The 24,047-nt window shown below is 51.1% G+C and overlaps 1 protein-coding gene and 1 non-coding gene across 2 annotated transcripts in view; both read right to left on the reverse strand.

Moving 5' to 3' along the window:
* TACC2 (transforming acidic coiled-coil containing protein 2) overlaps positions 1-24,047 on the reverse strand; it is a 196,482-nt gene that overhangs the window by 21,780 nt on the left and 150,655 nt on the right. Inside the window, 7 exon segments of the mRNA XM_032490739.1 lie at positions 1,022-1,193; positions 2,420-2,535; positions 3,536-3,597; positions 7,544-7,745; positions 8,899-8,959; positions 12,698-14,009; positions 22,831-22,967. Of these exon segments, the coding sequence (XP_032346630.1) occupies positions 1,022-1,193; positions 2,420-2,535; positions 3,536-3,597; positions 7,544-7,745; positions 8,899-8,959; positions 12,698-14,009; positions 22,831-22,967 (2,062 nt within the window).
* On the reverse strand, positions 21,109-21,180 carry TRNAS-AGA. The gene has a single exon. It is a non-coding gene; the product is annotated as a tRNA-Ser (tRNA).

Raw genomic sequence — 24,047 nt, forward strand, 5'->3', positions numbered from 1 at the left:
CCCCCTCCCCAGAAGCACAGCCTTGGGTGCCCTCCCCACCCGCACCCCACCCTCACTCCATAACCAGTGGCTGGGAGGAAAGTTACCCTTTACCTATTGACTTGAAAATCTCAGTGGGAGGGAGACAAGTTAGGTGATGGGGTTTCCAAACATAACTCATCAAGAAAACACCTTCCAGTGTACGGTTTTGGTAAAGGTCATTTTTTAAAGAACTAGAAAGATGATTTCAAACGCAATGTTTCCTGGTAGATCAGAAAGACTTCAAAACCAGAAGCCAACACTGTAGAAGTCGAACTGTGCGTGAGTCCTTCACACTACCGGTTTGAGATGGTCTGGGTCCTGTCCAGACTCCCTTTTTGCTCACTATTACAGTTCCAGTGTCCAACTGCCAGACACCCAGCAGGTGCCCAGTGAATACTTGATGTATGAGATAAATCAACATCTACTAATTTGGAACAACAAAGTAACACGCTAAATCAATGACCTCAAGCCTCTTAAGGATTGTTGGGAGAGAGGTAAAAAAATAAAAATAAAATTCACCTAGAAGAATGGTCCATTTTAGATGTGTGGGGGTTGGGGGGTGAGGCCTCCAGCTCAGGTCTATTTGCTCTGAAGGCCCCACAGGGCTTGGGAAGGAAGAGGTAGAAGTCCACTGAGGCCTAGGAGAACTGACTGTTCTAAAGGAGAGCGGCCCTTGCTCTGCCACTCTCTGCCCTCCGCCGCAGAGGACGGAGAAGCTGGGTACAGGCTGATGACGGTGCCAGAAGTGGGAAATAAACCACCCTGGAGGCTAATGAAGCACTTGGGAGAGAAAGGCAAAATCATGCTGGGAGAACGGAGAGGCTTTCTCTCATCCTTATGGGGTGGGGCGTCCTGGGCTGGCTTCTGTGGCAGGGACAGGGTGGGGCCCCATGCCAGGTACCAGGCGAGGGTTGTTCTGAAGGACTGGCCTTTGTGGTGATGGCACCCGGCTGGCCCAGCCTCACCCGCAGTGATCTTGGGCCCCTCTCACCCCACTTACAATTTCAATCACTTCTGATGCGGTGCCCAAGGCCATGGCCTCCAGCTCTTTCTGGGAGGGTTTCTCTGGCACCTGTAAGTGTGGCTCCTGGTTGGGGGCCAGCCCTCGTGCAACGGGGTGCTGGATCTTGGCCCCGGCATTCACGAGGGCTTCAGTCTCCTCGAAACTTGACCTGAGGGAAGCAAAGGGCATCTTTATAGAGTCTGCGTTGGAAATCCCACTTAAATTAGCCAGGATTCCCCAACTAGCATACCAAGGGATCCTGGACTTCCAGGGTTATATCCCCAGAGGAAAATGGGCAGGACTAAGGGGGCCACGGGGTCTGTGGGCTAGAATGAGGGTGGTCCAGCCCCCACCAAGGGCCTGCTGACAAGGGATGGCCAGAAGCACAGATGCCACAGGCTAAGACATGAGCCCTGCAGTTAGGCAGATGCAGTCCCTCGCTTGCGCACCCAGGGAGAGTGACTGGTCCTGAAATTCAGCTTCCTCCTCTGTAACCCAGAGACAACACAGCTCTGTGAAGGTCCAGCGGGATGCTGCCTGCACCGAAAGCACCAGGCACAGTGCCCTTCACGAGGCACCACTCCTGCCTTCTAGTACATCATCACTGCTGTAATAACATCACCATCCACATTCTCACCGCCTCGCACAGATTCCAGATTGTGTGGGAAGCCAAAGCAAGAGCTTTCACTCCTACTCAGTGAAAGGGGCAGGGAGGAGAGGAAGGCAAGCTCCCAATCTTAGCGCGATACCCCACCCTCACCCAGCCCAGCACCACGCGGCTCAGAACAGCACTCTCACAGCTGCTTATACTCACATCCATGTTAATAATAAACGTTTATCAGGCACTTCATTTATCTCAGACCCTGTGACAAGTGCTTTCCTTACAGCATCTCAGTTTTATCCTCCCAGTGGCTTTCTGGATCAGTACCCCATCCCCATCACATCTGGGGGGAAGACTGAGAGCCTCAATTCATCTTCATAAAATCCCTACAGGATCAATTTCATTATCACTCTCTCTTTACACATAAGGAAACTGCAGCCCAGGAGGGACAAGTTAACTTACACCTGATCACACAACCAGGAGGGAGTGAGAACGGGATTCAGGCTCTGAATGCCTTGGTGTGCTGCCCACCACGGGACAAACTACAACATAAAGCCATGCGTGCTTTGGGAGACGACGGAAGGGGCTCACACATTCATTTGTTAAGGGATTTCACTTTAGTCCAAAGGGCAGCCAGTGACAAACCGGCTGCATTTGTGTCCGTGTGGACTGAGAGAGATGGAAACGTGGGCTGCCTGGGTGTGCGCAAATTAGGGTCAGGATAACAGTGCAGGTGCTCAGAGGCCTGGGGACCTCGGCCCTGGTGGGAAGCTCTCTCATCATGGATGTCCTACCCTGAACACGGTGTTGGGGACTCTGACATCCGGACGGGCGGAGACTTGACTGGGCTCTCCTGAGAAGTGTCGAACATAAGGTACAAAGCCTGCTTCTTGGGGGCGTCGTCGTCCTGCTGCAAGGATGAAAGTCACACGTCAGCTCGGCTATGGTGGCCTGAACACGCTAGAGACGAAACCAGAGCACCCTTCGATGGGGACAGGTAACTCGTCAGGGAAAAGCCTTCACTGCTCTCCAGCCACCCAGAAGAGAGGAGACAGCGGGGCTGGCTAGGAGAGGAGAGAGGACGGGAGGACAGGAGGGAAGAGAAAGTGGAGGGAGACTGTGCGACTGTGTGCAGTTGGGAACGTTTCCAGGGGAGAAGGCTCATGATGGCGTTGGTGTTTACTGGCCGTCTTCTCTGGATGGGCAACCATGCTGGGCACTGAGGATAAACGGGGTCGGCAAGGCCCCCATGCAGGCGCTGCGCACAGTCAAATGGGCGAGCATGGTGGCCCCGTGTGATGAGCGCCACCATCGAGGTCTGTGGATTCAAAGCCAATTGTAGTTTAGCAGCAGTAACCCCACCTCTACAAATGATGCAAAGAAAGGTAAAAGATCCAAGCAACGTGTCAGGGTTGCTCAGCGTCGCACAAGCCCTCTGGGCATCTGTGCCTCTGAGAGCATCGCTGGACAGCAGCACAGAGCAAGAGGTCACGTTCAGGACCAAATGCCCCAGCGGGTACACATTCCAAGCAGGGGAAGACAGCTGCTCATCATAACGACTCAAAATGAAAAAGGGGTGGGGGAAAGACACTGCCCAAAGAGACGATCCTCAGTTATATAAAGCAGTTAATTTGAAGAAAGCAAGTAATGGCATACCTTAAATTACAAACAACCACACTCCCTCCACCTTTTTAAAAGAAATCTCTGACTAGTTCTTTCTCAGTCTAAGGAAGCAATTCTGTAGAAATTACAGAATTGCATCCTATCATTTTCTCCCTGAAAATGCCATATAAGGTGGGTTGAGACAAACCGCAAACGCTCTCCCCACCCCTTCCCAGTTCCAGTTCACCAGACTGACAAAGCAGGGTGGGAAAGCAAGTCCCCTGCTGGCTAGAGGCAGAAGAACTTACAGGTAAGGAGGAACCAATTTTCTCCATATATTCGATTTCATAGGAGTTTCTGTAATCCAACTCTAGAAAAGAAACAAAAGGAGAGGTGAGTGCCAGAGGGAAAAAAAAATAAAAGATCTGGGCTGGGCATGGTGGGGCCTGGAACAGGCTTTAAGTTTTTTGGGAAAACGTCCACTGACTGAGATTTCTTATATGGTCAAAAGGGGAGGGTCGATGCAGCTATTTTCAGACAACTGGTAAACCTCTTACCATAAAGGGGCTTCTGCCATTTACAAGTCTGAGAGCTTTCCAAGGGAATTAAATGTCATGACCAAGCATAGGCTGGACTGAGAACAGATCTGAGCATTTTGCACCAAGTTTTCAGATCAGAGGGTGTGTACACTTTGGGTGTTGGTTTTCCTGGTAAGTCTTATGTGCAATACTTGGAACCTTCCCCAGTCCTGAGTCGTCAGAAGCAAGGGAAGAACAGTGTTGTTATAAGAGAAGCTTTACAAATCGCCAGGAACATTGCCCCAAATTCTGCCAGTACCAACAGGCCCAAACCAAATTTTCAGATGCAAAGACTATTAAAGTCCAATTCGGTGGAGAAATGACCCGTTTCAAATTGACTGGAGACTCTAGGCTGCAAAGAAAACTCCAGACACTCTCACTGGAGACTAGAAACCCCACTGCTTTCCTAAGGGGCCCTGGGCAGTTCCGGGTAGAGACCTGGCTCTGCCTCTTCACTGAAATCCCTGCCTGGTGAATGGATTCCGAGCACCTGCTATGTGCCTCAGACCGTGCTGGGCACAGCGGACACCCTGGTGAACAAGACAGAGGAAGTCCTAATCTGCGGCTACAAGACGACTCTCAACCACTCGAAAAGAAAATCAAGAGGTGACACATGACCTGCTCAGAGAGCAGCTGTTTAAGTGTCACTGGTAATCCCTAAAGCTGAATGCCTCAATTTTTTTACATTTAAAAAAAATATATATATATACACTATAAATAGCAGTTCTGGCTTAAAGTCCCTCGTTCCTACAGATTCATAATCATATACATACTCAACTGAAGGAATCACTTTGAAAAAAATGATCCTTTTAATATGAGCTTTAAAATGAGATTTCTTTTCCCTCAAAGGGTTTCTCAAAACCTGCAAGTGTGTGTGACTGCAGCCACATGAACTCCAGCACTCAGACCCGTGGACGACTTTTCAGGAGTCTCCGAATCTCTGGGAGGAAGCAAATGCATCTTTCTGGCAGACGTGACCTGCTCACGGGAATGGAGACGGTTTTGCGGGTTAATGGCCAGAAAAGACCTCACGCGCCCTGAAGGCCCTGACTTGTGTGTCACTTGGAAAGAACAGAGACTAGAGCCGAACCACGTGCTGGGTGGAAGCTCAGTGTGTCTGCAACGGTCATGCGAACCTGAACCTGATCCCAGGTCTGCCTCAACTGAAGACCAAGAAGCATTCATTCATCAGGACTTACTATCTTGCAAAGGCAGGGAACAGTGGAGGGCAAGGTGACTTCTAGGGCCTCTTCCAGATCTGTCACTTTCCAAGTGTAGGATGCCAAGACTATCATTTCATTGTTTTACTAAAGACTAAGTTGAGAAGATAATAGTGAATCAGCTGCTTACTCCTCCAAGGTTTCACTACCACTGCCAAGGCATGATCTAACCCTCACTTATCTAACAGCAACCCCTACTTCCACCCCGACATGCCCCACGGTGGCACGGAGCACCCAGGATGCACCGAATAAGCTAGGGGCCACCATGGAGGTTTTCCGGGACCCGTGGCCCAGGTCAGTGCCGGTTCTGGTTACCAGCTTGCCTCAGTGACGTGTCCCGCCTGGAACCTGAGCTTGTTTCCTGGCAGCTGATCTGGGTGAGATTCAGGTCACTGAGCTCACTTGTCTGCCTTCTTCCCTACCTGCCAAGAGGGTTTCAGATATTCTGAAAAAACATCTTAACTGAGTCTAGTTTTCAAAATCTCACTCATCTGCCTTAAATTCTAAGCTTCAGAGGGTAGGACTGGGGTGGGGAGCCATGTCCAACTTCAGCCCCATTTTTATACCACGCCACATGCAGCTGGCAGGCCAGCAAGGGCAGCACCAGTTACACCAAGCAGCACAACGCCTTTACACCTGCCGGAGGCTGCTTGCTAAAGCACGTGCTGCTCCGAGCTGAAGAGGCCCCAAGTTATTTTTAATGGGCCCTGTCATTTCTGAGCGCTGCTTTTGGTAATTATTTCACACCCGGGCAATGCACCATGAGAGGGCTGGACTGCTGTCTGCATCTGACTCTCATTGCCAGAGCTCTGTTAGAGGACTGAAAGGAGCCCGGGGCAGAAGCCAGAAGGATGCGATTGAGTCCAGATCGTCATTCCCAGGATCAGGGAAGCCAACTCACCAACCCCTCCAGGCCTGTCGACTTCACGATAAAATGGAGCTCAAAATTACATACATCTTGCAGGAGAAAATGAAATGATGTCAGACAAAAAGGCCCACTGCTGGTTATGCAAAGGTAAGGGATTGTGACCAGGTCTTATTGCTTATTGCTAATATCTCTGAAACATTTAACGTAAGTGATGAGAGGAAAAGAAAAGAGCCTTTTGGAAAGGGACAAGGACACTGCTCCGACTTCCTTGCGCGGCCCTTCTGTGCTATGACAGCAAAGGTGCCCACTGTCAAAGGACAGGTTATGCTCCGGAGAAGGACACACTCCCTGGATGCAGGAAGGAGTGGCTGATGTAACTGCAGGTTAAGGGAAAGGGGGAAACTGGGTGAGCAGCCAAGGGCCATCCAGACCAGTGAATCTAAATTAACTACTCCCTCAGGGTCTCAGATCAGAGCTAAGAGAGAGGTCTGGGAGACTCTGTTGACCAGTGGCTCCTGAACTTTTCATCCCTGGGGACCACATGGACTAGGTTTTCTCCTATGGCCCCATGTTTCAAAAGGCTAGTCCAGAAGAGGGCATTTGCTTAGCAAGCATTTGAAAAAAAATGTTTACAATTGTCAATCTGAGGATTTAATCAGTGGGAGAAGATCAGCGTCACCACAGCAAGTTGATGTAATTATGGCCACCAAACACGCAGTTTTAATCAGCTGAGCATCTATCTAAACTAGGTCCATTCGGGTTTTTCAAAATATTAAGACACTCTGAATTTCTTGTGGATCCGGAAGCACCAGTCAGTTCAACACACTCATTCTACCCTTGAGGAAAGGAAGCCTGTACGATGCTCACGTAAAGAGCATAGTGGGAAAGAAGCCCCTTCGCATCCGGCAGACCTGGTCCTACACGGATTAGCCCCACAACACTCAGCCAGTCTTAACAGCTCAAAGCCTCTCACCCCTCGATCTTACGTGGGGAAGTGCAGAAATCCACTCTCCAGAGCTGGGAGGATGCAGTGAAATCAGGTATGTAAAAGGCCCAGCAGGGCTCAGAGTGGGGGCTCCACCAATGACAAGTGCCTCCATCTCGTCGTTACTTAGAGAATTCATACCGCGATGAGTACGTGTTCAAGAGGCAATTATTATTTCTAACCCAACATTTCACTGTCCTGTGATTCATGACTTCAGTGTAAGAAAGCCTAAATCATGGCTGTAGCCCCAGCCAGGTTCTTTCTGGGGAGCAGCACTTCGGCACCCCCAGATGCGTGTCTGGTGTGGCCGGACGTGACCTCATTAACAGGAAGGATGATCGGAGAACAGGGCTCTGCATCCAGTTTCTACATCCCCAAGGGACATAAGCCTTACGGCTGAGAAGGTGCAAAGCTTGGGGGAGCTCAGGACTGGGAGTTAGAGGATGCTGTGCCGGCTTTCAGCAGGCGCCTGAGGGTCAGGGTACAGCTGCTTTCAAGCCTCAGGCTGGTTCAAAACACAACCTGAGTTCAGAGCACACTGGGAGGCGGCAGCCGATGGCTCAGTTACCTGGCTTAGAAGTTTCTTTTCTGGCCTTTTGCTCCCTAGGGGCAGTGGTCTCCAAGACAGGGCGGGGGTTGGCCACCCTGGCCACCAGGTTGCTTACCCTCCGTGGGTGAATTGAATTTGGTCTCATTTACGAAGGTGGACAGGTCCGAGGGCTGCGGGTAGTCCTGTTTGTCAGCCTCCAGATCCACCGTCATGCACGTCCACTTCTGGCTGGTGACCGCCAGCTTCTCCTCATCAGTTGCGTGGACCACCGCGGAGATCACCGGCGGTGTTTCTGGGGTAGCTGCGGGGGTAGGGTCCTACCAGGAGAACAGAAGCAATCTCTTCTCTCATCCAGTCTCTGTGCCCACCCACGGGTCTGGGCCCCACCAACCAGGACGGGTCCCTGTCAAATTCCCCTGCTCAAAACTGTCCCAAGGAAACAAATTCTTTCCTCTATGAATTTCTTTTTCTAATGGCTTGTTTCAGGGGGTGAGGACCATGGGTTTCCAAAAAATCAGGATTCTGTGTCTTGGAGACATTCCTGCTCATTCATTTTGAGACAAATAAGGAAACTTTTACTACTGTCACTTTTTTATCAAGGCAGCTGTGGTCTTATGCCCACACAGTGCTTTAGGGCCTGTATGTACATCAGTATTATCATATCGCCTGACAACCCTCACGCCTGTCCTGGGAGGTGGACAAAGGAGGTCTCATCTCCGTTTCTACAGAAAGTGTGCAGCTGAGCAGGGCACGGTGGGAGCCCAGAAAAGTTACAGCAGAGGTGGCACTGGACTCAAGACCCTCTCCTGGGGCTGGCACCTCTCTGCAGCCTTGCCTTGGCCAGGGCCTCACTGGCTTGAATGGGCAGGTTGGGAGGCTGGTTTGTTTTATGACCTTGGCTGGCCTGGCATACACACTGGAGGAGACCCTTCCTCGGTCTGTAAACAGGGCAGAAGAAATGGCATCTATCTGGTAGAGTAACTGGTAAGAGACAGACAAGGACTCATATGAAGAGCCCAAGCCCCACTTCTGTAGGGGATGGGGCTCCTTTGTCTCCCCACGGTGACTCTGGTTACCTAACCCAGTGCTCTGGACACATATTCAGATCTTTCTCACTGTATGTTCATTTATCTCAGCAGACTTCCTCAACTTCCTTATATATTCATTGTAAGTTCTCAGATTAACTGGCCAGGATGGACCAGCACGACACCCATCGAATCCAACTAACATTTTTCCTGAACATCTTCCTACTCCTGGGACATACTCTGAAGTTTCCTCAAGGGAAGGGATCAAAACAATGTCTTGCAAACACCGAGGGATCCATCACTCAGGAGGCAAGAAGAGGGCACTGGAAACATGGCTTTGATGAGCAGAAAAGCAAGCTCTGTTGACTCGTGGGTTATAGAAAAGACATCAGCCTTAACTCGCCGGGTAACCAATAAAATCATAAATATCAAGGGAACATTATACCTGAGAAGGTGGGTCAGAGAGAGGAGACCGCTTTGGCGACTTTTTCACCCTAAATGTGTCACTGGAAACAAAATGAAAATGTAAACAGAAGAGACAGAGGCACCGAACATTCCAGAGCCAACGGAGGCCCAGAGTATCTGACCCAGCCCACCCCACGCCACTCCATTCTGACTTTTTAATAGATATGATTGTTGCCCCTGAGGGAACAACTCATCAGGCAGGAAATCTTGTAAGAGATGCCATTTTGGAGAGCTGACCCAGAAAATGAAGCTAAATTTACCCAGATGTTCTTATTTTAAAAAGCAAATTCTGGTGAGCAGATTAGTATACCTGGATTCACCCAGGAATGTCTGCACCAACTAAGGTGGGGGAGGGGATCTGAGTTCACGACACCAATTAACAGGATCCAATTTACAGAAGACCAATTCAGCGCAGCACTTAGACAACTGAAGGGGCCGTGCAGAAACAGGAAGGAAAGTTCTGGGCCTTCAGGGACAACTGGCAGATACTTTCCTACTTGCAGGAACTGAGCTTAAGGGATTCCCACACCTCTGAACTTTTGGGTAGGAGTCTGACTAAAGGCAGGGCCAGGGCTGAGATCATTTTTTTTTTAATTTTGGTAGAATACACATAAAGTAAAATTTACCACTTTAAACACTTTTAAGTGTACAGTTCAGTAAAGTACATTCACGTTGTGCAACCAATCTCCAGAAACCTTTTTCAGGGATGGAATGATCTTTTAAACGTCTTCTCCTAACCAAGGTCAAGGACTCTTTTCTCCCTTTCTTTCTCCTTCATATGAATAACTGGGGGTGGAGGTGGGGGAGGAGAGGGGAGGATGCAGGCAAAGGAAACATCAGCTCAGACTCCTGAAGGAGTCAGAAGGAAGGGACTTTTCATCCAGATGGTTCCATTAAGTCTGCTGGGTCGTCAGGGGGTCATTTCCACAATCAGAATGGCAGCTCCTCCACCTGCAGACCAGCCCCTGCCCCCTGGTCTCAGGCCCCTCCGTGGTATAGTGCTGCCCCCAGCAAGCAAAGGCTTGTGCAGTGGGAGGGGGTCCCCTCACCTTAGACCCCTCTCCCCTCCCCTGCTCTAAATGTTGACTGGTTGGATAGAGCAATTTGGCACCAAGTTCCTCCTTGTGTTCTCTCGAATAAAACACTCCAACAATGGCATTCAGTCAGGAAAGAAATACTATAAATGGTTCTTTACAGCATTTATGGCATTTGCCATACGAAAAGTGCAATCGCAGCTTGAAGCATATATTTATTCATGCATATAAATACACAACTGTGTGTTTTATAGTTGCTGAATGGCTCTAACATACTAAAGAAATCCCTTGGGCAGAAGAGAGCCTGAGAGACTCAACCCTATCCTGGGGCTGCTGGACATCTGGGACCAGATCAGCTTCCCTTGGAAGGATGGAGAGGCAGAGAAGATGCCAGTTCCTGGGCCCCTGGGAGCAGCCCACAAGATCTCTCCTGGCCAGGGAGGCAAAGCAGTAGACCTAGAGGTGGTCTACTGTTTGGAGCAGGGTGGCCCCCAGACGGCATGCTGGTACCCAGCCCAGCCCCACTGACCCAGAGCGGCCTGGTGATGGCTCTCACAGCCGTGTGCTCCACTTTGAGCCAACCCTGCATTCCAGGGGGCTCCCATACGTCTCAATTTGAAACAGTCCAAACGTCTCTGCTTGTGTAGCAAGAACAAGCAAAAGCAGTTGTGGCCCGTGGTTGGACTAGACGGTTATTTTAATGTGAAGCCACAATTCTTTGAGAGCAATCATCCACTAGCCCAATTCACAATGAAAGAATGAAATGAGATTTTTAAAAAAAATGTATGGGTTTCAGATGAAGACATTCAATACGTAAAGGGGGAAAAAAGTTCCACTGCTGACAAGCAGGCAGATGTTGGATAACCACGTTTTCACGGCCAAGCAGTCTCACTTAGGCCAGTCACGATGAAGCAGACAAATGGCCTGTGCGGCCAGGAAGCCCCATGCCCCGTCATCCCCAGGCCCGCCACAGAAATATGTACGCAGCAGTCACAAAAAGGAAATAAAAAGCGCTCAGAGGCAAAAACAAAGGCAGAAAAAAGCACGTTTGGCGTGAGAGGCAGATTCCATTAAATTTACTTACAACAGAGAACATACAGACATCACATCTTCAACCATCCTAAGACAAGAAGACAAAGAAAAAGAGAGACAGACAGAAGGAACTGACAAAAAAGGTAAACCTGCGGACAACCGGTTATTAACGGGTTAGGGCTGCAAGCGCCATCCACTGTAGGTTCTGCTTGGGAGTGTGGGCAGCAGCCCAGCTTTCTGGAGAGGGCCTTCCTCTCTGGGCTCCAATTACCCCATAAACTGTTGGTGTCCAAAGAGCTTTGTCACCCAAGTGTAGGATCCCAAGTCACCTGCACTAGAGATGAGACCTGGAGACGTGTTGGCTTCCCCGACCTCGGTTAGTGCTGGTGATAGAACAGGACAGAACCAAGCTATCCATGGGGAAGGAGGAGGTAATGGACACAAGTTGGCTCTCTTTCCAAAAATGAGAGAAATGGCTTTGTGATTTGGGCATTTCAGACTTCTCCTGTTGGAGGCTTAACATCAAGCTTCCAACAGGTTCTATGGGATCTTTATGAAGGACCTGATTAAGAAAAGTCCACATTTTTGGCCAGGACTGCCTCCTTCCCACCACCAGACAGAAGCAGGGTGATCCAAGGCCAAAGCCTGCTTGGGGACCCCCTTCTCAGGAAGCCTCGGGTTCTTCTCAAATATTAAATGCTCGGGGGAGCCCAGAATGAGAGGTAAACAGGTCACCCTGTCTCGATTCATGCCAGGTAGGCTGGGAGAGGCCAACAGCCATTGCGGAGTTGCTGCCAGAAGCCCGGTCTCCTTGGCCTTGTTAAATGACTGATGAGACTTCACGTGAGGGAAGGAGAAAGGCTCCAGGCACCAAAGTACACCACGGCTGGGCCAAAATCCTGGGAACGGACCTGCAGCCATCCAAGCTAGAGCTGGGTCTTGGGATGAATGCCAAGGCACAGACACGTAGTATTAAAGGGCAATCTACTTGGCGAGTGTTTGGAGAGCAGACCCGGCTATTAAAGGCCTCCTGGGGATTGTGGGGACTATCTCTCCCTTTCAGGTTCCACTGATCTTCTCTGGACCTACAGTGCCCGAGGACTCCCATCTATGAAGACAACTAGCCAGAGGGATGGAGACAAATGGGGGTATTTCTTACAAGTTGGCTGGGGTGCAGGGAGGGGCCCAGGCCAGACCTCTCACTCATGGGCCTCCGGAACCTACTCTGTTTGCCTCCTGGGGTAATGTCTCATTAATGGGCAGAAACAAATACTATCAATCTTAACAATATTTTAAAGGGCAGATCTCTTAGTTCTGAGGCCACTTCGAAAGCAAATCAACGTGCTAAAAAGCAAAAGCTAAGTCACCAACACAGAGGCTAAGCAGGTCTTCACTGGGCTGTTCCCTTTCTATGGGCTCCCCCACACTCTCCTGAAGTTGAAGGTCAGGTCTTCAGTTAGAAGTCAAGCTTTAGACCGCTGGCTCACGAAGGCAAAAGGTCAAGGACTTTAGACCCAAAGGGACATGTGGATGGGAAATGCCACCGATGGGTACAGAAAGGAATGACAACAGGTATCCTGCAGCAAACATGGTGGCCCTATCGCAAAAGGGGGAGGGGTTAGGGCAGCCCAGCCTCACCCAGGCACGTGAGCAAGGATCCCAGCCAATGCGCAGCCCCGCCTCCAAGCTTACCACCTGCACCCCTGAACTTACGTCTTGAGGGGCGTCTTCTTCTTCTTGGCGGGCTTGTTCAGCCCATCCCCGTCCACTCCATTGGCTTCGATGGCACTGGCTGGGATCTCAAAGGAGGCTGGGGATTTAGAAGGTGAGCTGGGGGTCTTAGAGCACGTCTTAAAGGGGTCAGTGGACTCATCACAGGCGTCTGGGTCAAAGTTGTATGATTGTTGGGGCAGTTTGGGAGACTCCTGCATTTTTGAGGTGGAAGAAAAAGGGTTAAAATTGGGGTCATCCCACTTGTCAATATCAAAGGTGTAGGTACCTTTAGCAATAGGGATGTCATTGGGTTCAGCGGGGGAGCTGGTAGGCGAGGCAGGAGCGTTGTCGAGTTTTTCGGGTGTTTTTTTCATCTTTGGCCTCCGTAGGGGCATTTTGGCAACTGGCTTTTTGCCTATCTTTTTGGTGGGAGGGGTGTTTTCCTGCTGGGTGTCCCAACTACTCTTGTCCTCAGAATAGTCAAACTCTAGCCTCACTGAGAGGCCTTTGGCTGGGGAGTCCTCCTGCCCCCCGCTATCTGACGGGGTCCCCTCCACTGCCTCCGGGACTGTGGCAGGAGGCAGTATCTTCCTTCCAACGGGGGGTGAGTTCTGCACTCTGCCACCCCCAGGAGCTGGGGGGACGGCCCCTTCTGCACCCTCTGAGTCCAGAGGGCAGGCAGCCTTGGGCAGAGCAGCAGGTTCGAAGGGCGCCTCCTCCAATAAGGCTGGTCCGGAACCTTCCGCCTTGGCTGATTCCGCTTTTGTCTCCGGTATTCGATGCTCCTCAGCGGGGACAGGACTCTCGTCGGCTGGCTCCTGCGGTGTCTCTTTCACTGGGGGGGTTTCTGGGGGTTTCTTAGTGGTCTGTTTCTTTTTTAAGGAAGGTGGCCTCGGTTTCTTAGTTCGCTTAAGGGTGCTGGACGCACTGCTCGAACCCGTGCTGTACGCCTCTGGGGCCGGGGCCGCGGCCTCGGTGTTGCCTGAGCAAGAAGCACCATCAAAGTCACTGGCTTGCAGGCTGAGCGACCGGGATAACGTGGACTTCGAGACGGGGACAGAGTCCGTGGACTTCCTCCGCGAGTTCACCTTGCAGTCCTGGTTCTTAGAGTCTGAGCAGCGTGGCTCCAAGGTCTGAAAGTTATCCACCAGCTCGATGTTGTCAAAGTCCAAGTTGTAAGTCCCGCTGCTGGCTATCGGCTTGTCTTCATCGAAGACGGCGGAGAGGGAGTGTGACGGAGGACGGAAAGGACTTCCTTCCACAGAGCTGCTAGGGGGGCCATCGGGGACGGAGACCGTCTCAGAACCGCATCCTGAGGAAATGGAGACAAAGCAGTCACTGAGGGACACGGGACACTTCGGAGAGTCTCTCATCCCGTGCCAGATGATCACCCTCTATCACCCCAGCCAACCTGCCCACCACACTGCTTGGATACAAACCCTGCTCTCACCCATTAGGTCCACCCCTGTGTAGGCTTACCCTCAGCTCCCTCATCTGTCAAATGGGAGCAATAAGGGCTGTTTAAGGAAGAGCTCAAATCACTCAGTTGTTCAAAACATGTTTACCAAACGCCCAGTCAAGACCAGGCATCGTTCTGGGAGCTGGAGATTCAACAATGAACAAAGCAGACAAAATCCTTGCCCTCCTGGAAGTTACATTCTTCAGGGAGAAGACAGTCAAGAAGCAATAAACAAGTAAAACATACAGCCTGTCCGATGGTGGTAAGTGCTGTGGAGAAAAATAAAGCCAGGGGAGGAGTGTTGCAATTTTAAAGCAAGGTAGCTGGGAAAAGTCCTCCAAGGAGAAGACATTTAAGCCAAGATCAGAAATGAGGTAAATGCATGAAATGGGGATATCTGGGGAGAAATATCCTGGGCAAAGGGAATAGCAAGTGCAAAGGCCCTGGGGTAGATGCACGCCTGGTGTGTTGCAGAAGTATCAGAGGCCAGTGTGGCTAACGCAAGGGTGAAGAGCAGGAGAGGAAGACACAGAAGAAATGTAAGGAAAGCATAATGAGCCTTCAATAACTATTAGCTGCTATCATCCTCTAGCCCACTCTTGACTACTCAGAGCCTTTATGTGGCGGCCCCCAGACAACTGCAGCAGGACTGAGCTGCCACCCATCCTGACTCCAGGCATCCCCTGTAATCTCTCCCTCCAACCCTGCCTGTCATGCTTCTCTCATTCCCTCTCATCTATTCTCCCTCCATCTTTTGCAGCTTCCTCTCGGTTTCTTCACCCGCTTCACCACTGCCAGCCAAGGAGGCAGCTCCTTATTTTAAAACACACTGCAGATACTCCAAATGCCAGCAAAGAGATACTCCATCATCTCATGACCCCACTGCTCCATGGAGATGCATCCAGCCTGGTCTTGGCTTGGCTACTCTGGGATCTGCCTGCACCAGGTGGCGCCTTGCACGCATTTCTGGGTTCACAGCTGTCCTGAGCCGTCAAGATGCCAGAAAACGATCGGCCAGAGAACTAAAAACATGTCACTAGACAAAGGAGGGTGAATGTTGCAAAGTGGTTGGTAGAAGAAGGAATTAAAGAGCTGGCACATATATGACTTGGTGCAGCTTTCCCAAAGTGTGTTTTACTGACAAGAGTTAAACCCCGCAGTACCCACCCTAACCCCTGCCGGTGGAGTGGCCAGATGAAATATAAGATGTTCAGTTAAATTTGAATTTGGATAAGTGAATATGTTTTTGAGTATAAATATGTCCCATGTTCCAATCATTCATTGTTTATCTGAGATTCTAATTTAGGTGGGTGCCCTGTATTTTTGTTTGCTAAATCTGGCAGCCCTCTCTCTCATTCCAACAAACAAACAAGGTTTGGGAAATGCTCACTGAGACCCGAACTGCCCTCTCACTGTAGATTTTCTCAGAGCAATTGATGCTCACTCCTGCAAACCCCGAGGTGGGGAGCACTCTGTGCTTACCAAGCTTTGCTCACAAGCTAATCCTTCCCTTGGAGCACTTGGCAGAGAGCCCCGGCAGATGAAGCGCTGCCCAGGAGATGACAACACAAGGAAATGTCCAGCCTCCTGAGTTCAGGAACTGGTCTGATTTTTCCTTGTTTTCCCCAGGCTTGTCACACTTCCTCTTGCAGGCTCAATAAATGCCTCTGGAATTGAGAGCACCTTCTGGAAGCTATGTCTACTCGCCAGCCATGGTTTCAAACCTTCCCTTGTCTTCTGCATCCAAAGCCACCCCTGGCCCTACTTGGTTGCAGCCAGATGTCACAGAAGAGGGAGCACTTGCCTGAAAGCCTCTCAACCCTGTCGGCCAAATGACTCCTCCAGGTCTTGAAAACACTCTAGCTTCACTGCCATCTCAAAAGACGATGTCCCCTCCCTTCTTTCTAAAATCAACTCCCTCCCTATTTCCTCCAGGGACTGGCACCCTCAGGCATCCCATCCTCCCATCAGCAGCTGCTTTGCCTCCCCGCCCTGGACACACAGTACAGAGGGCACAGAAGGACCAGGGGGCCCAGGGGACCCAGGGGACCAGGTACTTCAAGTGGGTCTTACAGGAGAGTCTCAGCCCATCCCATCATTTCCAGAGCAAGGCCCACAACCGCCAACCTGCTTTGGCTCAGGCTACTACGCATGCCCCGGCAGCCCAAGGAAGGAAGACTTCCAAGGCCCTTCAGATGTCAGGAGTTCTCCCCAAACCGTGCAACAATCAGCAGATACTCAGCTTAACCATCTGCTCACTGTTTCCCCAGAAGAAGAGCTCTCTGACTGCTTCACGTGGCTTTCCTCTTGCAAAGGACATACCCTAATTAAATCATCAAGGACCAGGAAATGGAACCTTGCTGCAGGGTTTCTCCACCTCGGCACTGTGGCCATTTCAGGATGGTTAGTTCTTTGTCTTGGGGGGCCATCCTGTTTATTGTGGGATGTTTAACAGAATCCTTGACTTCTGCTCACTAGATGCCATTAGCGTCCTCCACCCCTTAGCTCTGAAAACCAAAAATGTGTCTAGAAATTGCCAAATGCCCCCTTGCAGGGCAAACAATCCCTGGTTTGGAACCAATATCTTACTGTCCGGTGACCAGAGCAGGGCTGGGAGAGCATGATACATGATCCCTGCCACATGCAGGCCCTGATTTTCCAAAGCTATTGTATTCCAATAGGATTCCCAGTCCACCCCTGCAAACTCTGTAAACCCCTGGATTTCTAAATGTCCACACACCTTACCCAAAGACAATGTATCCATTCATCCCAAAAATAACCTGGATGCCTCCCATTTGCCAGCCACTGTGAACACAGAGGCAAGGAAGGACAAGACTCCAGATGGATCCACTCACGTGAACCTGTCCTCTGCCTCATGCACCCTGACGGTGCAGATCCGAACAATGCTTGCCCTGAGACCAACGTCCTGCCCTGGTTCCAGGTTCTGCTCAGTCTGAGCACAAAATCAGCATCCTTGGCTCATGATATGTGAAGGCTCACCAGGCAGTTCCTGGTATGTTAGTCAGCTCCGGACAGCAGAATAAAGTCCACCAGCTGAAGGGCTTAAACAATAGACATTCATTCTCACATAGTTCTGGAGGCTGGAAGTCCAAGCTCAAGGTTTCCACAGGCTTGGATTCTCCTTGGCTTGCTGGTGGCCGCCTTCTCTGTGTCCTCACACGGCCTTTTCTCCGTGTGAGTTCATCCCTGACGTCTCCTCTTCTCCTTACAGGGACACCAGCCTTAATGGATTAGTGCTGTGCAATCTTGTTTAACCTAATCATCCCATAAAGGTCCTATCTTCAAATACTGTCACATGGCCGGGAGGTGGGGGTGTGAGGGTTAGGGTTTCAACATCTGAATGGGGGGAACACAACAGCAGTCCATAACGCCAGTGCGAGGCCACAAAATCCCTCAAGCTAAGGAAAAAAGAAATGTATCTGGAAACAAGAGGGAATTCCAAGGAAAGGGAGAAAGCCATTAAGGGGCAGCTGATGTCACCCAACTGTCACCCTGCTGTCTTCAAAGGCGACATCACTTAGCCTTGCTGACTGTCTGTAATTGGAGCACTTCCTGCCAGCTGTGCTGGGCTTCTGTCTCCCGTCTCCCCATCCCAGATAAGCTCACTCTGGGCAGGGATCTACGGGCCAGAGGCCGAAAGGTGCCAAGACGAGGCACTCCCGCACTCGGACTCTTAGCTTAAACTGACATATCAGGGGTAAATGATCTTGTACTCAGGGAGCCTACCTCTGCATTCTCCAAGGACATGAATAATAATCGACTGCAATTAATGTTTATTCTAGAAAAGACCTCCATTTTAGTAGGCTAATGAAATATAAATGGAGCATTACTTGGTCTTTATGTGGCATTTTGTCGGCAGCTGTGGGCACCTCAGAGCAAGTCCATGATGAATTACGGTTTTCCCAAAATTGCCTTATTGTTAGACAAACCTGGGACACTCACTGAAACCCCAGACTCCCGGCTCCTCCCTGGAGAAGGAATTCAGCAGGGCTGGGATTGGGGCTCAGAAACCCCGTTTTCACAGGCACCACAGGAGGCTCCTTGAGCAGGGAAGTCGGGGCTTGGCTGGCCCGTTTCACCTGCTTCCTATCCAGACCTGGCCCAGTTCTTAAAATCTCCAGGGCGATGTTTTCATATTTGGCCACAGACATGGTTTGGAGGATAAGCTTGATGGCTTGAATTGGGTCTTTGAGGTGAACTCTGATTACTTATGGGGACTCAGAGGTGCGAGGCGTCAGGGCGAGTGGAAATGACAGGCAGATGCAGTCCCTGGGTGTCCACCCTGTGATGTGGTCATTAAACCAGAATGGACCAGCAAGAGAGGCAGGCAGCCCATGCAAAGCTGGCTCCTCTCCCAGACCCCGCAGGCCTTCAGGCTCTCACAGAGACCCTCCTGGGCCCCGAGGACCCCCACCTGGTGGGTCTGTGCCTGCCGCTTCCTGGACACCTGCTCTGATCTCCCATGTCTATGCTCCCAAACCTCCATTCGGTTCCCAAAGGCTAAGGAGAAATAGCCCCGCTCGAGGCACTGTGAGTCATGACAATTGACTAGGGTGACTCATCGAGAGATGGAGAAATTCTCCCTGAAAACCAGGTTGTATCCGCCTGAGCTGGACATCAGGTGCAGTCAAGACTGGAGTGGGCTCTTTAAGGGAAGTCAATGTGCATCCCGAGGCTCAGGGCCCCGCCAGGCTCTTGGTGTGCCCACCCACGGTGCCAACCCCAGGCAGGTTATTCAACTCCTCTGAGGCTCGGTTGTAAACCAGGCATTCTTGAGAGGATGAAACAGGAGGAGCATGTAAGCACTTAGCCCAAGACACAGCAGTGCCAGGAAACAGCAGCCGTGGGCCCTGACCCCTGCACACGCCACAGTGACACCCACTCCCTGTGCCCCTGCCCCAGGGTAGGAAGAGCTCTCACCTGGCCAGGCTCTCAGATGCCTTGCCCAACACCAAGAGGCTTCCTGTCTCTGTGGGGGGCACTCCTGCACGGGAACCTCAGAGGCGATGAAAGCAAGTGACAATGTGTACGGAGACGGGGCCGGGGCAGGGCCGCTGAAAACAGAAGCCCCCGGGTGCAATGAGCTCCCTTCTGGGTCAATCTGCAGACAGTGGTCCACGCACTGCCATCTGGAGCACAACTGGAGCCTCAGCAAGGCCACCCTTCCCACGGGGCAGAGAGGGAAGGTGGAGGGCTAGCAGGGCGCAGGTGGCTCCTGTTTCTTCCAAGGCCCTCACGTGGGCCCTCCCTGCTGGGCTTCTCCTGGCAAGAAGGAGCCAAACACCCTTCCCCGTGGGGAACCACGTCTCCAGAGGGAGGGCCACTGTCAGAGTGAAGGCACTCCTGGTCCCACAGACGGGCTTCCCTCACTGACCATCTCCTTGTCCCCATCTGGCAACCACTTGGCACGCCCTTTGCCTCAGATGCTTAAACACACCAGCTTGCTTCACCTGCACAGAGACCAGCCTGGTTTCCAAACGGAAGGCAGTCGAGAGGTGGGGGTTCTGATCCCACAGCCCCTCACTTACTTTGAGACCAAGGGCAAGGTCTGAAAGGTCCACATCTCACTGGGAAGCAAGGGACCAGATGCCCCGTAGAAGGATGCTGTGAGCACTGGAGATCACTCCCTTGCCTGAGTTGGAGATGAAACCTGCAAAGAACCCAGCTAAGGCCAGCCACAGGGCGGACGCTAAATGGAGCTGTTATTTAATGATGTGACATTTAATCATGCCCTTTGGTGGCCAGTTTGAGTTTCTAATAATGCAGCCACAGCCAAGTGTCCTGATCATAGGATCATGGAAAGTTGGAGTGGGAAAGATCTCAAGGACTTGAGGTCACCTTCTTCATTTTACAGATTAAGAAAACTGAGCTCAGATAAACTGTATCCTGGCCCTGCCCAGATGAGGGGCAGAAGCAAGGTGGCCACCCATGCCTCATCCATCCTCCTGTCCCGTGGGGCATGATCACGTGGGCAGGACCCAAGGTAAGGGGATTAGTTTGTAAAATGTAGGTTTCCAGGAGGAAAAATCAGGTCTTTATTTACAGCCAGAGGTCTCATCTATTATTTCATGTGTTTTTTTGGCACCTTTCACAGCATCTGTGGGCACTGTGCAGAGGAGCCAAACAAGAGACTTTCCTCTCTCTCCTGCGGTTCCCAGAAGGAAGAAGCCGCCTTCTCCTCTGGACACCTCTACAAGCAAGCACAGCCGCCTCCTCAATCTGCATAATGTCACATGCAGTCCGCAGACGGGACAGCAGACTTTTCCAGCGAGTGCAGTGAATCGAATGGGTCTTTGTACAGCCCAAGCCAGGGGGGCTTCAGGCAGACACAGTCCCGGCTGTTAATTCCCCCTATTGTATATTCCGCAGACACGTGGCTTCACTGTGGTTTTCCAAGGAGGAAAAGCATAAAGTCAAACTCCAACTGCTGTGATCAAAAGTTCCACGGGGCTGTGACTCATGGCCATTACGGCTCCCACTTCCGGCGGGCTTCTCTCTTATTCCTCCATGATGCTCTGTCTTTCAGAAACTGCCATCGAAGCAAGAGGCAGGCGTGTTGTGCGTGTGTTTGTGTCTTTAAGAATGGAGACTGTTCTTTGCTTTGTTGAAAAAGAAGTCAGGCAGAAGGAACAAAGGCCGAACAAGAGAACAGAAGTGGCGAACCATCCCCAGAAGCAGTCAGGATGCACGACTGGAAATCCTGGAGGACACACATGTGCCCGCAGCAGCGGCCTGGACACTGGTGCTTGGGGTGGACCCTACACTGTGATGTGCCTTCATTTTTTTTCTAAAGTCTTTTTTTCTAAGGTATCTCACACATTTATAGGCATGAACTTATTACACCCACAAAAAAGGATCATTTAGTCTTTTCTTTTTTTTTTTTTTGGAGAGTGGAGGTAATTAGGTTTATCTATTTATTTATTACTTTTGGCGGAGGTATGGGGGATTGAACCCAGGACCTCGTGCATTCTAAGCATGCACTCTACCACTGAGCTATACCCTCCCCCCAGGATCATTTATTCTTAATCACACATTTGACCTAAGGATTACAATGTGTTTGTCACTCAGCCACTTTCCATTAAAACCTCAGGGCGAATTTCTTTACAATATTATAAGAAATAAAATTTTCATATGCATTATTATATGAAAGATGTAAAACACTCAGAAACGTAAGCAGCCCTTCCTGCTTCTTCCCCACCTTAAAATCAATAATTACCCTTAAAATTCCAATAATTACCCTCTCAAGAGCTCAACACCAAGGCTAGCTGTGCAGAATCAGACACTACTAAATCATAAACTGTCAAAAAGGGGAAGGATGTGAAAACTGCACTTACCAGATACCAGCAAAGGTGACTCTCCCTCCGTCCCCCGCATCGGGGGCATGTCTGCGTAGCAACAAAGCCCCAGCAGTGTCTACCCGAAAACACGACCAGCTTGAAGCCAGAGCCGGCAGAAAGAATTCCACCCATTTCTTTCTAAAACCAACATTAAGGTCAAAACGGTTTTTTATTTCACTCTGGCCAGGGCGAGAGTCCAGATGGAGGCCTGGACCCCTGGTCTGTCTCACCTGGGGCAGCCTCGTGCACAGGTGTGTGGACAAGCCACCTATAAGTCCCCGCCCCATCCTCGGTTCCTCCTTCACTGAAGGGCGCAAACACAGGCACGGTCAGCCTTGGGAGGGTGGGCCCAGGAGGTGGCTGTTCCCAGGCACCTCACTGCCAAGGGCTGCAGCCTGAGGAAGCCAGAACGCGGCACTCTGAAGTTCCGGGACTAGATCAGGCTGTCTGGGTCTGAAGACGGCACCACCTGGCCCCCTGACTGGCCTGCGGGGCCATTTCTGGGACCACATGGTCCCGTGACCAGCCTGTGGGGCCATTTCCGGCAGTCCCCATCTCCTTCCAGGCCTCACGTTACACTTTCATGTTCGAGGTGGTCGCATCCCTGCTGGTGTGACTGGAGTGCGCACACAGAGAACTCCAGCCAGGTGTGCAGGCTGGAGCCTGGGGACCAAGATCTGCCCCATCCTCCCCCACCCCCAACCCCAGGGGTCACCCCATCTGAAAGGTACATAAAGGTTAGTATTTTAAGCCACACTAGGGGAGAAAGGATGTAGGAAAATAAGAAATCAGATAATTTGAAGTTAATGAGGAATAAATAAACGAGTCATCCTTGCACGGATTCAGCCATCTGTCACTTTACCTTCTTGACCATTTACTAAATACCCCCAAGCCCACGGGGGCTGTGTTCTTTAATAAAAGTGCAGATTTACATGGCGATTCATAACTAATGCTCTTCTGGGAGTAGGGACCAAATATTTGAATCCAAGATTGCACCAGAAAATTCCAATACCCACTGCCCCTCTCAAGCCCAGTTCTGAGTCCGAGAGGCACCCAGAGCTAAATGAGTGGTTTCCCAGAGGCCTCCCCTAAATTCTGCAGAGCGAACACAAAGAACCCACCGTATCTCTGCACAAAATATACAGCCCAGAGTGACAGGCTCCAGCAGCTGGCAACAACCTAAGGAGCTCCCACGACAGCCCCTGGGGTGGGTGTCCTCCTCCAGTGGGGCCCAGAGGAGCTGCTGTGAGTGGCATCGGGGCTCAGCCTCAGGGCTGCTCCCAGGCCTTCCCCAGGGGCACCTGACCCTTGGTTACCTGGTTCTTCCGGGGGAGGCTGTGCGCTGACCTCAGGTTCTGGAATGACTTCGGAGGGTGGCGGGGGTGGGGCTGGTGGAGCTTTGACAGGGGTCGTTGACTCCGGAGTCTCAAATGCTTCTTCAGAGTCAGAACTCCTGATGGAGAAAGAGAGGGGAGAAGCACAGGTTAGACAGGGGCCAGGGCTGCATTTGCTCCGGGGGACCAGGGGCCAATGCCTGGGAGCAATGCGCAGCCTAATGACCCCTCCCGGGACTGGTGGAGCCAGGCCCACCGCCCAATTAGTCGGCAGGAGGCCCGCTGCAAGGAAAGTCATTTCTCAGCGTGACTCCCAGGAGTGAATCTCATTATCACCAGCTTTGTGCCCAAATGATAGATTCTTTGAACTCAGCTCTACTCGAAAGACATATTTCTGGCCTTAATGGCAAACACAAACAGTGGGATCTTTTGATCTTGGAATCTTGGCATGCGTTACGCAGCATCAGTTCAGTCAAACTGATATGGAAGAATTCCCGGGGACTGTGGTTCCAACACATCCAGAGGATCTCCGCCCCAAGAAACAAAATCTCATTCGACCTCTGTCTCCCTCACCCCATCAATCTCTCCCACTGCCCCGCCTTCCAAGCATTTCTCATAACTTACTATAGACTTACTCACTTTCTAATCATATTATCTTTCTCCTCTATTGAGCTGAAAAGGCCAAGAGGGCAGCCTTTTTGTTTTGTTTTGTTCTTTTGTTTATCACTGCATCCTCAAGCCTAAACCAGGAGGCGGTGAATAAATATCTATTAAGTGAATGAATGAATGAAAGCTGGCAAGCCAGCTGGAGGTTGGGACTGGGCTAAGCCAGACTAAGACACAAAGCACAGCCCGCTGATCCCTATGCTGTGAAAATGGCCCTTGCTGGTCTGCCACAATGTCTGCTCTCAGGAAAGATTCTTCACCCTGAGAAATGAGCCAAAACTCCACCCAGAGGACGTCACACCTAGGAACAAGGGGTAGCCGCTCACCAAACTAAAGCCTTATCCCGGGCTCTAGAAAACCCAGAGCAGACAGCCCTTCTCCATCACCCTGCTTCCACCAAGGACTCAATTTCAGGCCAGAAGGGATGAGGCGTCCCCACATCACTGAGCCAGGCATGTGTCCTCAGGCTGGAGGACAGCTCTTCACTTGCTCAGGACACCCAGGGTCCACAGTCCTGGCCCCACCTCACTCGG

The sequence above is a fragment of the Camelus ferus genome, chromosome 11 (assembly GCF_009834535.1).
Source record: "Camelus ferus isolate YT-003-E chromosome 11, BCGSAC_Cfer_1.0, whole genome shotgun sequence".
Lineage (NCBI taxonomy): Eukaryota > Metazoa > Chordata > Mammalia > Artiodactyla > Camelidae > Camelus > Camelus ferus.